The sequence below is a fragment of the Callorhinchus milii genome, unplaced genomic scaffold (genome assembly GCF_018977255.1).
Source record: "Callorhinchus milii isolate IMCB2004 unplaced genomic scaffold, IMCB_Cmil_1.0 Scaffold4, whole genome shotgun sequence".
NCBI classification, from domain to species: domain Eukaryota; kingdom Metazoa; phylum Chordata; class Chondrichthyes; order Chimaeriformes; family Callorhinchidae; genus Callorhinchus; species Callorhinchus milii.
The window spans coordinates 77,033,083-77,050,660 of record NW_024704745.1 but is presented as its reverse complement, the minus strand read 5'-3'; the positions used below and the strand labels follow the sequence as shown (position 1 = coordinate 77,050,660).

Here is a 17,578-nt window from a genome sequence, read left to right as displayed (position 1 = left end):
ATGTGACTTAAAAGCCATTATGATATGGAGGAAAGCTTGGAATATGGTCTTAATTATTGGATTATTTGCTGGCACTCTCACCTGTGAATCTGAAGGTTGTGGGCTCAAGCCACATGTCGGCACTTAAAACCACTTGCACACGTCTACCTCAGGTGGCAACGTTTTTGTCTCCGAGTCAGAAATTGAAGGCTCAACTGCCATACTAGGGCCAAGATTAATGCAGCACACCATTATTAGAGGTGCAGTCCTTAGGAAGAGGGTTAATAATAGATAATAATCTATGTGTTTGATGTAGCCCCTTATCACTTCATTGAGACTTCTTAAAGTGCCTCTCAGAGCATATTGTAAAGTGAATTGACTGTACATTCACTTCACTCCAATTGACCGTGGAGTCTATAGCTGTGGAGTCCTGTTAGGTGGTTTAAGCACTCGCCTTGCAAGTGAGACACCTGGGTACTATTCCGGGCAGGGCAAAACCTTGGGCAAATTTCCTTACTCCACACACCTAATCCTCCAAAACCAAAAATAAATTGGTTATTTTCAATCCACGACTGTTTGTGGGACACTGCCGTACGCAATTGGCTGCCGCAGTTGGGCCACATATATACGGTCAATTCACTTTACAGTATATTCTGTGAAGCGCTTTGAGACGTCTAGGAGACGTGAAAAGCGCTTTATCAAATGCAAAGATTATTATTATTACATTTTGTGGGCAAAATGTGGCAGCCACCCGAATCGAATCTCGCTTGCGAGGCTAGCGCTCTAACCAGTACGCTACAGGAGATTATCCAGTCTGTTAGATGGTTCAGGTGAATTTTAAAGATCTCGGGTCTTGTTTAAAATATGCAAGTGGACGAGTCAAGGGCCTAAATCCAGCAATGAGGAAAACCTCTTTGTGAGTTCCTTCAAGCAGACTCCTTCCACACAAAACCCATCATGGAGAAAGGGTTGTATAAATATATCCCAGTACATCCAACCACATACTTCTATCCTTCTCACAAACCCAGGCTCCTCTCCCTGTCGTTGTTTTGTTTAAATCTGCAAGTGAATGAGGTCAAGAATGCAAATCACAGAATGAGGAAAGGCTATCGGTGCAGTCTTTACATACTTTGCCCACACTTTCCATAACCCCACAAAAACTCTTCTGTTATGGGTATGCCTTTACCCACCCCAGGGGAAGTGTTTTATAGATAATTCCCTGTATGTCCATCTGTACATTATCCTGTAATTACAAACCTGAGGTCCCCTGCCCCCCAATTTTATCCTTGTTCAACAGCTCTTCCTCTGTCGATCTCAAGACTTTTATGCATGTTTCTGGTGTTGAGAAAATCTGAAGTGTTCAGTAATGGACCATAAATTGACACTTACCTAATGTAGTGATATTTTGGAAGGAAGATATTCCATTAGGAGTGCATAATGGAGATGGCAATGTAATCTAAATTGCTTTTTATATAACGCATACTTAATGCATTGAAGAGAACTGACTTTATTGAGTGTATTGCAGGGGTTTAACTCATTAATTACTAACACACTTATTTTAAAGAAAGATCCTTTTTATGGTCAGTTTCGCCCACAAAATACAGTCGATCTTTATAGTATATCCTATCCTGTGCTTTGAGACATCTCGACAATGTGATGAGGCTCAATATCAAATGCAAGGATTATTATTGTTCCAATAAGGTCAATGCACTATCCAAATATTCCTTAAAATAATAATGAACCTTACATTTGATATACTGGCCTTCACGTTAGGAGGACATCTCAGAGATTAATTGTCAAATGTAATGACTGTAATTTGTAGGTGATTGCGATAGCTAATTTACATATAATTTACACATAGGCAATGTCCCACAAACAGCCCTGATGTGAATGATAATTGTTTTTATTCATCTGGAGAATTGCTGGCCAAGACGCTGGGAGAAACATTCATGGTTCTGTCCTTGAATGGCTCAGATCCTACCTCTCACATCGTCTCCACTTCATCTCCACAAACGGTTTCTCCTCCAGCCCCCGCACCATCTCGTGCGGAGTTCCTCAGGGCTCGGTCCTTGGTCCCCTCCTCTTCAACATCTATATGCTTCCTCTTGGTGACATCATCCGCAGACATAGGATCAACTTCCACATGTATGCGGATGACACCCAACTCTACCTCTCTGCCTCCACCCTTGATTCCTGGACCTTGACTGTCCTGACAGAATGTCACAAATCAAGTCCAAACTTTCTACAGTTGAATGTCAACAAGACCGAGGTCTGATTGGCTCCCATCAGCGCCTCCACTTCAGGCACTGACTGCATCATCATCCATGGTTGCGCACTCCATCTCACTGAGCCAGTCTGGAACCTTGGCATTTTGTTTGACCCTCAATTAGCTTTTCTTCCCTATATCTGTGCCATATTCCGCTCTGCCTTCCCCCACCTCCACAGCATTGCCCAGCTCCGCCACTGTCTCACACCACAGGCTGACAAGACCCTCATTCTTGCATTCATAGCATCCAGGCTTGGCTCCTTGCTTGTCGGCCTCCCCAACTCCTCCCTCCATAGGCTGGGGATCATCCCGAACTCTGCAGCCCGTGTCCTCTTCCGCACTAGACTCTGTGAGCCTATCACCCCATCCTCCCCCGACTCCACTGGCTTCCCATCACATAGAGGATTCAGTTCAAGATCCCGGTCCTCACTTTCAAAATCCTCCATGGCCTTGCTCCTCCCTACCTCTGCGTCCTCCTAACCCCTACCAACCTACCCGCTCCCTCCGCTCATGCCCCCCGCCTCACCCGCCCCATCATTGGCAGGCTGGCCTTCAGCCACTCTGCCCCCACCCTCTGGAACTCCATTCCGCAGTCCCTCTGTCTCGCCCCCTCCCTTACCTCCTTCAACCGTGCCTTTGATCACTCTCCTTCATTGCCCCCCTGCCCTCCCCGATCCCGACCCCCTCTCGGGTCCGAAATACTGATTGTCCAGTCCAGCACCTTGGGACATCCTCTCGACGTGAAAGGCGCCACACACATGTCATTTTGTTGTTGTCGTTGTTCTCTTTTTGAATTGTGCGGTGGGATCTTTAATGTCCACCTGGACAGATAGACAGGACCTCGGGTTAAACATCTTATCTGAAGAATGGCACCTCCAGCATTGCGCTGGAGTACAACCCTGGACTCTGAGTTGCAATCCCCAAAAAGGGCATTAAACCCACAACGTGCTGACTCGGAGGCAGGAGAGCTACCAGCTGATCCACAAGATGCGTTTCTGTTCTCTCTTTGCAGTAAATGGCTCTGGTTCTGTGGTAATGAAAATGCTTCAAATTAATTGAATCAAATTACTATATATAGCACAATGCAATTTATATTAGAGTGCCTTCCGCGTCGAGAGGTGCCTCAAAGTGCTCTTTAATGCAGAACTGATACAGAAACCAAAAATAAACTAAATATAAATAAAATAAAAATGGCAATGCTGAGGACACCAAAAGAACGCAGTGCAGAAGACTGCAAAAAAGAGGCATTTTTGGAGTACATTCCTCAACAATTTATTGCCTCCCTTCCTCCCCACTTCAAAATATATTGTTCGCGTGTATTTGTGAGTGTGAATGAACTGGTGAAATAATGCACCCCTATATATTCATTCACAAATTGTTTCAGTTTGAACCAATTTGTAGGATTATGTTGACATTTTATGGTGCGTTCTGATTTCTGACGCATGGGATTCAAACCATTACAACTTGAGATGTTTGAAACAAACTGCAGCTGTTTGTGCTACAAGCGCTCTGAGGCGCTACCCTGCGTGGTGGGCACTGTATAAGTTGCAAGTTGTTGTTGTGGTGGTGGAACGTATTGCAAAATTATTTCTGCAAAATTATTTTTGGAATTTACAAGAACAGTTCTGCATGATTAAGGAATTGTACCGAGTCAACCTCGTGATAAGTCCTGCAGACTAATGCTGTGAAGAGTGAACGAGCTGCAGCAGTTTGTACTTGATGTTCCTGTATCGCACTATTCAGAGCCTAAACTGAAATTCAGATTTCTGTAGTTAATGTAGTATGACTAATGTAGAAGGGAAAAAGTGATTCGGACCAGTGCAGATATTATTGCTATTTGCACTACTGTTCCCCATTGTGTTAAATTTAATTTTATAAAGCTCTCGCCTGATGTGCTGACTTTTAATACAATTGAACCTTCACTTTAAGTTGATTTGACAGTGAGGGCCATGTTTTTGCATTCCCATTTGTTGTCTTCCAGCAACTCTAGCAACAAACTGATCCGGTAGGTTCTAAATGGAATGGAAGACACCAACATAGTATATTCCAATTTTAATAAATATGACATGGTTATAATTAGCAACCAAAGCCACATTACATTTAGTGTCAGAACCACTGCTTTTTCTGTTAGTGTGTAAATAGTTGAAAATGTTTGGTGTCGAAGCTTTGCTGTGAGAGAATAACCCATTAACATTAAACTGTTTGCAATAGCTGGAGATGATTGCCATGGAAAACCCTGCAGACTTGAAGAAACAGCTGTACGTAGAGTTTGAAGGAGAACAAGGTGTGGACGAAGGAGGTGTTTCCAAAGAATTTTTTCAACTTGTTGTGGAAGAAATCTTCAACCCTGATATCGGTATGCATCTCAATTATTTGCTTTACATTTCATAATGTATATTAACAATAGTTCAGCATGTGGCTTGGTATCTTTTTATATATATATAATATAATACATATAACACTGTTCAGTGTAGACCACCAGTTTGATCCCTGGTCTATGGTGTTCAAGCTTGGAGAGGGTGGCAGTGGACGTGGTGAACTCTGCTTGTGGAATATAGAGGGAGAGGAATCGGCCCTTGAAGAAATGGTCATTTAGATGAGATACTGGAACCACACCCCTTGGGAGAGTGGAAATTAGAGGATAAAACAGAACTGTTACAAGGGGATATCTTTGTTTGTATTCAAACTGTGGGTTATTACTGAAAAACAAATTCAGAGGTTTATTTTCCTTTCTGTTCCTTCCTTCACCACTCCCGCCAAACCCCACCCATCTCTACCAAATACTTTCTGCCTTAAACTTAACAGTAGTAAATAATTAGGAGAGAGAGAATCGCCTCAGGGAAAAACCCATTAGCCTGACACCAGACAGCAATTGCATTTAGCTCTGAGAAAAGAGAAATAAGTGTTGTTTTTTCAGTGCCCCTATGAGACAAAATGTTGGGCAGAATATAATAGCATTATTATTCAACTATCATTATTTAAATGGTAGCATCATTGACACTATTAAATTTAAATTGTTAAATTAAACTTCCTCCGTATTGAGGAGGATAATTCACGGAGGTTTGTACAAGAGTCCCTCTTCACATTCTTTACGAGCTGCTTTGTGCTGGGTTTCACTGTTCTCTACTGTTCAGTGGGAGAGATTAAAATATACCCATCCTTAACAAGAACAACAACAACAACAAAATCACATTTGTATAGCGCCTTTCACGTTGGGAGGACGTCCCAAGGCGCTGGCCAATCAGTGTTTCAGATCTAAGCTGGTGGTCAGGATCGCGGAGGGTGGAAGGCAGAGGAGGAAGGAGGGTGATCAAAGACAAAGTCGAAGAGAAGGGTCTTCAGACAGGTCTTGAAGGAGGCAAGGGAGGGGGCCAGGTGGAGGGACTGCGGGATGGAGTTCCAGAGGAGTGGGCGCAGAGTGGCTGAAGGCCCACCCGCCAATGGTGGGGCGGATGAGGCGTGGGATGTGAAGCAGGTAGGGGGGAGCAAGACCATGGAGGGCTTTGAAGGTGAGGACCAGGATCTTGAACTGTATCCCCTGTGTGATGGGAAGCCAGGGAGTCGGGTGAGGGTGGGAGTGATAAGGTCCCAGAGCCTGGTGCGAGAGAGGACACGGGCTGCAGAGTTCTGGATGATCTGCAGCCTATGGAGGGAGGAGTTGCGGAGGCCGACAAGCAGGGAGTTTGCGTAGTCCTTAACATTTTAGCAAGATCTTTACATAAATAGCTGAAATAACCCAAACTGCATTTCAGAGGTGCGTGGATCCCTGACTGTCCACGCACAAGAACCCGGCCCAACCTGCTGGAATAATAAACCCCAAGTATCAAGTGCAGCTACGTTATTCTTCAATGTAATTAATCAGAGATCATTAACTTGCAGCTTCATTATGTTGCTCGTATGTTGTGTGATCGGTTCACCCTGTTCACATGTAACGTCAAATGGAGACCAATGTGATCACTTTATCCACAAGTTTGAGTTGTAAGTAACACTTTCTCACAAAACTGTTTGAAGTGTTTGAACTGTAATCTTAGTTTCTTTTAAAATTGTAAATTGACCCTTTAATTCCTTCCAACTATTATAATAATATCAACAAACAAACAAATAAATAAAGCTTGCATTTTGTAGAGTGCTTTTGATGTCAGGAGGATGCCTCAGTATTTACTGTGTATTTGTGGGCAAATATGTTTATATCTTATGCCTTTCATGTAAAGAAAAATTAAAACACATTACAAAATATAGTTATAATTGAAAATGAATATCGTTTCGGAGGCATATCTGACAGCTAATCCCTTTGATTATCCCATAATCAATGAGATGAGTACAGCCAGTTCATATTTGAACTGATGGTGAATTCGTGTCAGGAGAGGAATATTTAAGTAAACCAGAAGAAGGAAACCACATTTCTTTGTATTCAATACAATTTACACATATACTGTATAGCACTTCATGTCAGGAGGACATCTTAAAGCGGTTAAAACTGCTGGCTGGGGATGGGTGGAGGGAAGATGACTGAAAGAAAGCCTGTTTATGGAACACCTGAGTGCACATAATTGTATTTAATACTGAATGTTCCGTACACATACGTGGCAACAGCAGCAACCCACAAATATCGAGTCAAATTGATTTACTTTTTTTGTGGAATATGAAATTAGTATATTCAAATTAATAGGAAGGATTCTCAAATTGGGGAACGAGGAAAAGAGGGAAAGGCTAAAATAAAAAATGACTTGAGATTAAGTGGAGTACTGATAGGTGGGGAGCCTAGGTTCAGAGTAACAGCTACGAGGTGGGAGGGTTCAAGGCCAGATCAGTCACGGATCTTGTGCTGACTTTTAAGAGCGAATGCACTGTTGAACAACATGCAAATAATATGATTAAGCGCAACACTCTTGGCAGACTTTGTGTGAAAACAGGCCTGCAATGCCACCACCCGGGTGAATCCCCAGTCACATTAGCAAACCTACGCACATTTGTGCATTTATCAGCATGTGTTTTTGGCAACAGGTTTCATTGTGAAATATAAATATTCTCACATGTAGATCGCTATTTAGGAGGTGGAACTAAAATGCTTTGTGACCAAATGTGTTGTAAGCAGTTTGTAATGTGATATAAATTCAGAAGAGATTGAGAGGAATTTTTCTAATATTTGATCAAGGTGCAATTTTTTTTTGGGGGGGCGTTGAGAGGAGCGAGGAAGGTGAAAGCTCAGTGCGTAAGCTGCTGATGGTTTATTTAGAAACCATAAATTATTCGCAGTATTTCTTAGAAACTTATGGTTTTGCGTTCAGTCTCAACACAGCTGCAGGTGGCCAGCAGTCATCCTCTCTGGCTGATGAAAGATGTTCAAGAGTAGAGTAGAGGGTGCCAACTCCCAACAATCCCCTTTCTTTTCTTATTGCTTCTTCCCTCCCTCCCCACCCCATCCTCCGTTCCCCACTCTATGGAGAACCCTCTGACCTTTGTATTTTGTTCTGGGAAATTGCTCAAAATGTTAACACCCCAGAAGCGAAAAAACTATAATGTTGAAGTTATATTGTCCCATTGGCTACCAACAGCCCAGCCTGAGCCCTTCTCACACTGTTTGTATGAACTAAAAGCTTCTCAGGTATTCCAATAATGACCGCATTCAATGAGTTATATTTTGTACAACACTAAAGCAGTGGTGCAGCTGCATATGACATTTTCCAGTGAACAGAATGAAATGCAAACCCAATGAAAACTCTGTTATCTCATGTCTCAGTAGATCTTTCAAACTTCCAACGGTTTAACATTTTGTCATCGGTGTGTGCTTTTCTTTTCCCCCTCCACCCGCTCAGGAATGTTCACATACGACGAAAGTACAAAATTGTTCTGGTTCAACACCTGCTCCTTTGAGACCGAGGGACAGTTTACTCTGATTGGCATAGTTCTTGGCCTTGCCATTTACAACAATTGTATACTGGATGTGCATTTTCCTATGGTCGTTTACAGAAAACTCTTGGGGAAGAAGGGAACCTTCCGTGACCTGAAAGATTCTCACCCGGTAATTTCTGTTTCTATTTCTCTAAATGTGTCTATTAATCTTTTCACTTGCACTAAAGTTTTTATATCCTATCTTTTATTTTTTTAAAAATAACCATTGAATTGATGCTTCCAGTAAATAAGATTTGAGTTTTAGGACATCCTCCTGACGTGAAAGGCGCTCTACAAATGTAATTTTGTTGTTGTTGATGCTCCCATTCTAATTCACCAGCCAGTGAAAATTGTCTCTCACTATTTACACTTGACCCATATTTTTTTTTACCTCTTTTAGTTCCCCTCTTAACCATCTCTTCCCCTGTTATTACAACCCAGACTTTTATAACATATATACAGGGCAACCCTTTTTCCAGTGTGGTTCAGTTTCACATCCTAGAAGTACACACTGTATAACAGGACAGCAAAAAGAATGGCTGGCAGTCTCAGGTTGTCAGGATGTTGTAAACTTAGCTTTTGGTGTGGACTGACCGGTTTCTACACAGTAAGCCAACCAGTTAGTCATGACCAAAGGGAGGGAAGAGGCAATTTTTTTTCTCACAGAGTTATTACGATCTGGAATGCACTGCCTGAAAGGGTGGCGGAAGCAGATTCAATCATAGCTTTCAAAAGGGAAAGGAGTGGGGGAGTAGGACTAGTTGGGTAGTTCTTTCAAAGAGCAGGCATGAGGGACAGAATGGGCCCCTTGTATGCTGTAGAGTTCTACAATTCTATTCAATGACCACTCTTGCAAAGATTTTCACGAATTTTATGTACCACACTTCTGGTACTCATATGCCCATAGGTCACACGTGTAATAAACAAACTGCTTCTAGCGAGAAGCCTTGTATCCCCGTGTATCCTGTTGTTTCTGTACCCCCTCTCTCCATGGCACATATCTTTCTGCTATTGCAACTGTGGCTTTTGATTTTTCTTACCAGATCCTGCACCAGAGCATAAAAGAACTGACTGAGTATGAGGGCTGTGTGGAGGACGATATGATGATTACTTTCCAGATATCACAAACCGACCTTTTTGGCACTCCAGTAATGTCCAACCTAAAGGAGAATGGAGATCTAATTCCAGTGACTAATGACAACAGAAAGGTAATGTGGAGCTATGTTCCTGTCTGCAATAAAAGGAACCAAGCTCAGATATAAATGTGAATTGACTCAGCGCAATCAGACAAATTGATACATTATTTGTTCGTCTGTCTCTACTCCAGACCTGCAGCGCTTGAAGGATTGCAGTGGGAAATTGGGAAGCTCAAGCTTATATTCGGGGGATGCCGGTATTCAGAGTAAATGTAACCTTGCTTTTAGTCGGGTTTAGTCCTGCGGATTTTATATCTACATTGTACGATTTAGTTACGAGTTGGCTGATACAGAGCAACCTTCTTATAATGTGGTTGGCTCAGGCACTGTGTTACAATAAAGTGTACACCAATGGCTGACTTCCTGGTTGGATTGCCATTGGTGGCACTTCCTGTGTATAGGTGTGTGCTCTGCACACAGGAAGTGGCACAAGTAATGATCCGGATGTTGGCCTTGTTTAGTCAGCTGACAGCAACAACAACAATTTATATAGCGCCCTCCACGCTGGGCAGCGGCCCAGAGGGCTTAACAATGGTGGATCCGAATGCCGAGCCAGGGGGAGGGGGAAAGTGACCATAGGCACTGTTGAAGAGGAAGGTCTTCAGGGGCAACGTGAAAATGGTTGCTGAATCAAGCTTAGCGCAACTACAAAAACAACTTGCATTTATATATGGCCTTTTACACAGGGTAGCGTCTCGGAGCGCTTAACAGTGGCAAAGCCTACCACCGAGCCATGGTGGGCGTTGTGTGTGTGACCGAAGGGTAATACAAGGCCACATTAGACTAGTTCTAATGGGGACGCCCATTGACCATGAACAATGGTTTCAACGTTGGTAAATCTGACCTGTAGTTTAACAGGTGTCTGGATGGTTTGATTGTGAATAAACTTGATATGCAAAATGTTTCTTAATTTTCAACTTATTCGTAGCTCTGATCTGATGATTTATGTCCCAACAGGAGTTTGTTAAACTCTATACAGATTATATTCTCAACAAATCAGTAGAAAAGCAGTTTAAAGCCTTCAGAAGAGGCTTCCATATGGTAACCAATGAGTCGCCACTGAAGTATTTATTCCGACCTGAGGAGATTGAGCTGCTAGTCTGTGGAAGTCCGGTAATCAAGCATTAGTTTTCACTCAGCATTTTAGATTACGTACTTTAAACTTTTATTTTGTTAAAGATAATAATATACATTTCTCACAAATCTTAGTACTTAGATTTTCAAGCACTTGAAGATACTACAGAGTATGATGGCGGTTATACCAAGGACTCCAGGATTGTTAGGTATGAATTTAGGTTCATTCCTGCTTTCTGCGTACGCACATTTAGATTTAAAAGTAAATCAGCAAATTGGATTTAATTTCTATCAGAGTGGAACTGTGTCAGTGTTGATACCATTTGCACCTGCTGCCTGGGAAAGCTGCTCTGTGTAGATGGAGAATGGTGAGGATGTTACAGATCCAAGCTAGGAATCTCTAACTCACCTTAGAGCTCGCCTCCTAGTGTTGAGCAACAGGACTCTGAGGCACACACCCTGTCAGTGTTCCACAGTGCAGTTGTGGTATCTATCCACAAAAGTCTGACCTGAGTGAGACCGAGAGCTACAGAGGCATCTCACTGATTTAATTGGCTGTTAAAGTGGTGCTTTGGTAGTTGCTGCACATGTGTCTCATGATTGTAATCTCATGGTGTAGTCAGGAAGGAGCAGGCTGGCTTCCGTTCTCGTGAGTAATGTGTGGGACAGGTTGTGGCTCTGTATGAGATCACAGAATGTTGGAAGGCTAAAGGGAAACCTACTAAGATACTTTCATCATTATCCATAAGGCTTTCAACTTGGTCCCTCATGAGACCCTTATGATGAAACTGGAAGCCATTGGAATACATGGACAACCAAGGCTGCCCATTGTCACCCACCCTATTTGATGTATTCATCAATGACATGTTGGATAGCATCAAGACTTGGTGCATCTGATCCAGGCCTTTCTGACTTGATTGCTGTGTTTCTATTTGTGGCTGTAGGGATGTGATATTTGGATGTGCTAGGATGAAAGGAAACTGGGGACAGTTTTTTTTTTNACAAGAGCATTTTACAAATTAAACCAACAGCTTGATGGATCTGCATGGAAACCGGTTCAGTGTATATTAGAATCAAGCCCTACGTTCAGAATTTGACCTTGCAGTCTGGGCTGGCATTTCAGTGAAATGTTGGGGTAGCTCTGCTTGGTCGGAGGTGATGTCCATCGACTTGTTCAGGTGGATGTTAAAGATCTCATGGTATTATTCAAAAACATAAGGGAGTTTCTTCCTGTGTCCTTGACAGTGGTCCCCTAAATGAAATTGTTCTTTCACTTCATGGATTGTTTGTGGGACATAGTTGTGATTGTAAGTTTCATTGGTATATGGAATAGGAGAGGAAGCCTTTACTAATGGTTTAATTCATTCCTGGCTGCTTTGATTGGGCTATATCAAATGCAAGGATTATTATTATTATTGAAGCAATGACATCTGATTTCCATCTGTTTTGCAAGCTCCTTAACCAAATTAACCAAACGGTCTCTGGTCTGAAAGTTTGAAATAGATGGATGAACGTTACCTCGACCCAGCTTAAAAACTGGCTATTATTATTGCTGTTCTCTATCTAGTTGGTTGTGGTCTTTACAAGGAAGAAACTAATTTCCTTTTAAAGATTTCATTGCCGTCAGAATGGCCGGTTAAAGGCTAATTGCCAGTTTGCTGCTGCGTGAATTAGCAAAGGGCCCATTGACGGAAATGAGTCCCTCAAATCCATAACTTCTCTCCTATTTGGGATCATCAACCAACACAGTGTAAAATATCCTGGGCAAATCACCCCCCAAAAGGAGCAGAACTCAAAGCAAGTAATCCTTACAGCGGCCTTTCAGGTCATTGGTGGATGATGATGATTATTAGCAGTAGTAGTAGTAATATTATTATCATCCCAAATAGGAGAGGAGTTGTGGATTTCCAAGAACATCAGTAAAAAGAAAGCGGTCCTTCACTTATTTGAACTTATGAATTGTCAATACGACAATCCCAATGAGTTTTATTCCTAACCTAATATTGTTTGTGATTTTCAGGGAATTTTGGGAAATTGTTCACGCATTTACTAAAGAGCAGAAACGGCTTTTCCTGCAGTTTACCACCGGCACAGACAGAGCACCTGTCGGTGGCCTTGGGAAAATTAAGATGATTATAGCCAAGAACGGACCAGATTCTGACAGGTAAAGGGTCTGATGCAAGCTGTGACGATGCTGAGACGTCTGGTTTTAAATGTGCTAGAACAGCTTGGGCGCTCGCTGCTCTCCAATGTGTTTGTGGATTCCCCTGCTATACCTTCAGGGCTTGGGGGATTAGCAGCAGTTTGGTGTCCCAATCTGTCACCTGGACCCACCTTTGTTTTACACAATGGTTTTTTTTTCAGGCCTTTAACATTACAGGCCACGTCTCCTACAGTCATCTTTTAAAGTCTCATGTTTGAAGATTGTCTGCCCAGTTAATATATTTAACTCCATCCTGGAATCCCTCTACCTTGCCTCCTTCAAGGCCCATTTCAAGACCTTCCTCTTTGACTGTGTCTTCAGCCACCCCCCTATCCTCCATCCCTCTTTATCTCAAACCCTAGGCTCAGGTATAAACCCTTGACTGAGAAGCGCCTTGGGACATCCTTCCAACGTGAAAGATGCTATATAAATGCAATTTATTATTGTTATTTATCGTTGTAGCTTAGTGGTTATAGCACTCGCAAGCGAGAGGACCTGGGTTTGATTCCTGGGCAGGGCGAAACGTTGGGCAAATTTCCTTCCTCCGCACGCCTCTGTTTACCTAACAGTAAGTAGGAACCTAGTTGTTAGTCAATTGGCGGATCGATTTTCCGGGGGCAATAATCCCCTCATAAAAAATTAATAATAATAACTTGGTCACTCAATCCACGACTGTTTGTGCACAATTGGCTCCTGCGTTACGCTCACAAAATACAGTCAATTCACTTGCAGTATATTCGATTAAGTGCTTTGAGACATCTTGAAGACATGATAAGGCACTATCAACTGCAAGTATTATTATTAACGTAGGCTCAGTTGAGGCCAGAAGTTACTGAGTTTGAAGCCTGGTGGGTGCATTGAGCTCTGCCCTTTCAAAGTTGACACAATAAATAACTAGTTTAAAAAGTGTGATTGGGGGAGAGGTCATGTCCTGTGGTCTTCCTGGGGCTAAATGGTTTGTAGGAGACATGCATAATTAATATCCTTAGCCCTGCAAACTCAAAACCGAATTACTAATGGTACTAGCTGGTGAACTACTAGACTGTATAGTTGGAAGGACCAGAAAAAGCTTCTGAAATGGATCCCAGATTGACATGGAAGCAATAGTGTCCCGTGAGGGATAGTGCTATTTGCATGTCCGTAAGTTGTTTGAAAGTGGGGAGAAAACCAAGTTGATTTGTTATGTCTGATTTGCCTTGTCTAAATTGCTGATGTAAAACTGGGGGAATTGTAAACTGCACTCAGACTGCATAGATTGGGGAGTTACATGAGAATATGTGGATGTACATGACTGACCATTATGCTATAATTGGCCAGTCTTAAAATCTCGCGGCAGCCCCCCCCGCCCGCCCCCAGCTCATCCCACCATCTGCGGTCAGGCCTTCAGCCTCTCTGCCCCCACCCTTTGGAACTCCATCCCACATTCCCTTCACCTTGCTCCCTCCCTTGCCTCTTTCAAGGCCTGTCTCAGGACCCTCCTTCGATCATATCTTGGGTCACCCTCCCTGCCCACAACCGCTGCTGATTCCAAATCCCTGACTGTCCAGCACCTTGGGACATCTTCCCGATGTCAAGAAGCGCTATACAAATGTAATTTGTTGTTGTTTAAAATAAGCATCAATTACGATACTGTTTGCTGTGATTTAATGCAAAAGAATCTCTGACCTCTTGCTTTTGCCCATGGCTGAACTAACAATGAGTTTTCTCTTGCAGGTTGCCAACATCTCACACGTGCTTTAATGTCCTCCTGCTTCCTGAGTACCTCAGCAAGGAAAAGCTCAGCGAGAGATTACTAAAGGCCATTACCTATGCCAAAGGCTTTGGCATGCTGTAAACAATCCGAATGTAAAACGTGTGATAGAAAGTAAATTGATGGGTGTCGATATCCCTGTATTTTTTAATAAAAGGCCACAAGATAGTCAGCTACTGTAGTCACCAATGTCTGTGCCTCCCCTTCTGGGGACACTGGTCTGGACAGCAGAATTCAGCTACTTGTACGAACAAAACAAATTATTATTTTTTTTAGTGTGACTTTCATATCATTTTGCTCATCTGTACAGTCAACTTTTTTTTTCTGAATATTTATTTTAAAGTTCCAGGAAAAAAAAATTACACGAATCATAATACAGTTTGTTACATGAATGATTTGAGCCTGTTTTTTTTGAATTTATGAAAGTAAATGAAATTCTCCCCAAAAATTAACGTGCTGGGATTATCATCATCAATGTGTTCTTTTTAAAATATATATATGTACTTTTTGGGGGGGGTTTCGTGCTAAATACTCTATTCAAGGTCCACTCTTTTTCCCTCCCCCTACCCTACATCGCTTTGGAGCTTAAGTATTGGGGTGGTTGATGCAAGTCATGCTATTTTAGACCCAGATCTGATTTAACATCTCTTTAGGTCTAATAAAGACGGAAGGGAGAAACTGGAATGTTAACAGCCGCGGTCTTGAGATCTCTTGCTTTAGTTACAACACAGTCATTCTTGGAAGGTTTTAAAAAAAAATAAAAGCAAAAGTTCACTGTTGGTAGTTCTCACGAGTGTGGAAATGCATTTTCTGTTTAAACTTTCAAATCTCGCCCCTCTCTGTCAGAAGGTGAGAGATTGGTCTTTTATTTTTTCCTGAGGGTGTCTTTTTGAGTCCATTACTAAGGGTTGTTTCGAGAGGGTTGCAATGGGCGGGGATGGGTGTGCAGGAGGGGAAGAAGGAAAAAAAAACAGAGCAAAATGTTGGCAACGTTTATGAAATGAGCACCGCAATAATAGTCTATTAAAAATATGAAAGTGCACCTGCAAGAAATGAAGCTAAACTTAGTAAGTTTCATCTTTTAAATGAATATCTTGACAATCCAGAGTCTTCCATGCTTTTACTTTTTTTTGTTCGTTTTACCTTCTGTACCTAACAAATAATTACATATTTTTCAGTAACTGATACGGTTGTTTAATCCTCTAGGCGTTATTTTAGCTCAAATGGAAACACTTGCCTTGCCTGAGAGAGTACAGTGATAATATCAGTGTAACAACTATTTAAACACATTTTCACTCATTGATAAAATGCACAATCAATGTTGATTCAAATGATACCATTTACTAGCCCTGTTCGAAGTGACGTCTCAAGGTTCTTGAACTGGATTTCAGAATATTTTATTCGAACACCTTGCCATTAGATGAATCACAGACGATCTGCTTCTCACTTTCGATGTATAAAGCGCAGTAATGGTGATAGGGGAATGGGTACAAACAGTAATTTGTGTTAACGCGAATAGTTTTTTTAATCCAGAAACCCATTTGGCATTTCAACTATTGGGATTTTTATTTCTGCTTCACAGACATTTAACGTGTTAAAACAAATCATATGATAATCCTGCATTAAAATCTTAGTTTGTGAACGTTCTTTTTTGTGTCGAACTGAGGTGGATCAAACTTTACTCTCCCCCCCCACCCACCCCCCCATCTCAAACATAGTCTTCAAAGGGATTGAGTCAAATGCAGGTGCTTGTCACAGAGTAAACCGAAGAGAGGTTTAGCACGTAGACTGGTTGGTTCCTGATTGTTTCCAGCCAAGATATTTCATATTAAATCCGCTTCTTAGTATAGTAGTTCCAGGTACTGATCAAATATTAAACATTAACATTTCATACTTTCATCCGCTTTGAACTTTTCAAGGAGGTTAGCCTCATCCTGTCATATTTGATATGTTCCCGTCACACGCATACACGATCAAAAGCATTGTTTGAACCAAACCTATTCATTGTGTAATTCAGCAGAAATAGATTTGTGCTGAAATTTGGCAGAAAATATTAAAACGTGCTCCTTGGGCAGAACAAAATTTGATATCAGATTCTTTTTTTGCAAAGTAGCATTGGAGCGCTCTGCTATGCCACTTTTTTAAATATATAAACTAAGCTTTAAAATGCATGGGAAGTGTGTGACATAATATGAGTATGGAAGTAATATTCTCGTAATACCTAATACTACAGGAAATAGTGTGGGTAGAAATTAACAATGAGAAGTCGAAATTAGTGATAACCTAAATAATAAATTTGACTACTGAGAATTTGGTCTTTTAAGAGTTCTTAAGAATTTACTTTTTTTTCAATAATTCCATCGAAGGAAATAGTTTAGTTTAGAATCAGGGTGATAATGCATGCAAATCGGGGGGGTCAGCATGGGTGCTTTAAATATGGAGACTTGCTCCCCTTAAAACAATATAACATTTGATCTTATATCAGTAGTAAACGGGCAATTTAGTATTGCTTAATTCCACTTATTGATTTTGATTGCTTTAATGTATTTGTTCCTTTATAACACGAGTTAGTACTTGTTAGACATTTAAACACAAGGTACAATGAAACTTTTGTACGTCAAATTGGCCGGGCTAACGCTTTCACTTCAAGTGCGTGGTTTTGGTAATTGTAATTTTTTTAAATTTAAAAAAAAATGGGCTTTCACAAACCAAGCCACAATTTGAGTAGCTGATAAATAGGTCTGTTCGCTAACCTTTTCTTAAGACTTAATTTCACGTGGGTTTTTTTTTTTGCATTTTACTTTCAATTTCATGCATTTTCAATGGTATTCAGCTTTTTGTTTGCTTTACGGGACAGTTCAGTACATCTCATTAGCCCAAAGTTTGTTTGCATAAAATATTGATCTCCCCTGTACATGGCTGTTAATGCAGTGATCTATTAAATGCTGTAAATTTTCCTAACTTTGCCATCACATCCTATGATATATTTGTTTTTTTTTCTTTTCCTGATGTTTTGAATGTGGTTTCATCCAGTTTAGGAACTCTTGTGTTGCCCCTTTGTAATTTGTGTAAATTTGGGCCATCGATTAAGAACAGGGAGAGGGGTAGGGGTGGGGGGTGGGGGGGGCAACTTATCAGAAGCCATCTACAAATGTCAGATTGTAGCTCATTTTGCACTTTGTAGCTTATTAAAAATTGTACAATTTGAAGTGGTAAAA

At 41.4% G+C, this 17,578-nt stretch overlaps 1 protein-coding gene across 4 annotated transcripts in view; it reads left to right on the top strand.

Moving 5' to 3' along the window:
- The window catches only part of ube3a (ubiquitin protein ligase E3A), a 38,426-nt gene extending 20,848 nt beyond the window's left edge, over positions 1 to 17,578 (top strand). For all 4 annotated transcript variants that reach the window (XM_007891115.2, XM_042334127.1, XM_042334129.1 and 1 more), the window contains 7 exons: positions 4,457 to 4,601; positions 8,062 to 8,267; positions 9,181 to 9,345; positions 10,291 to 10,446; positions 10,543 to 10,616; positions 12,428 to 12,571; positions 14,324 to 17,578. In XM_007891115.2, coding sequence (XP_007889306.2) covers positions 4,457 to 4,601; positions 8,062 to 8,267; positions 9,181 to 9,345; positions 10,291 to 10,446; positions 10,543 to 10,616; positions 12,428 to 12,571; positions 14,324 to 14,444 — 1,011 coding nt within the window. In that variant the 3' untranslated portion in view covers positions 14,445 to 17,578. The remainder of the gene's footprint in view (positions 1 to 4,456; positions 4,602 to 8,061; positions 8,268 to 9,180; positions 9,346 to 10,290; positions 10,447 to 10,542; positions 10,617 to 12,427; positions 12,572 to 14,323) is intronic.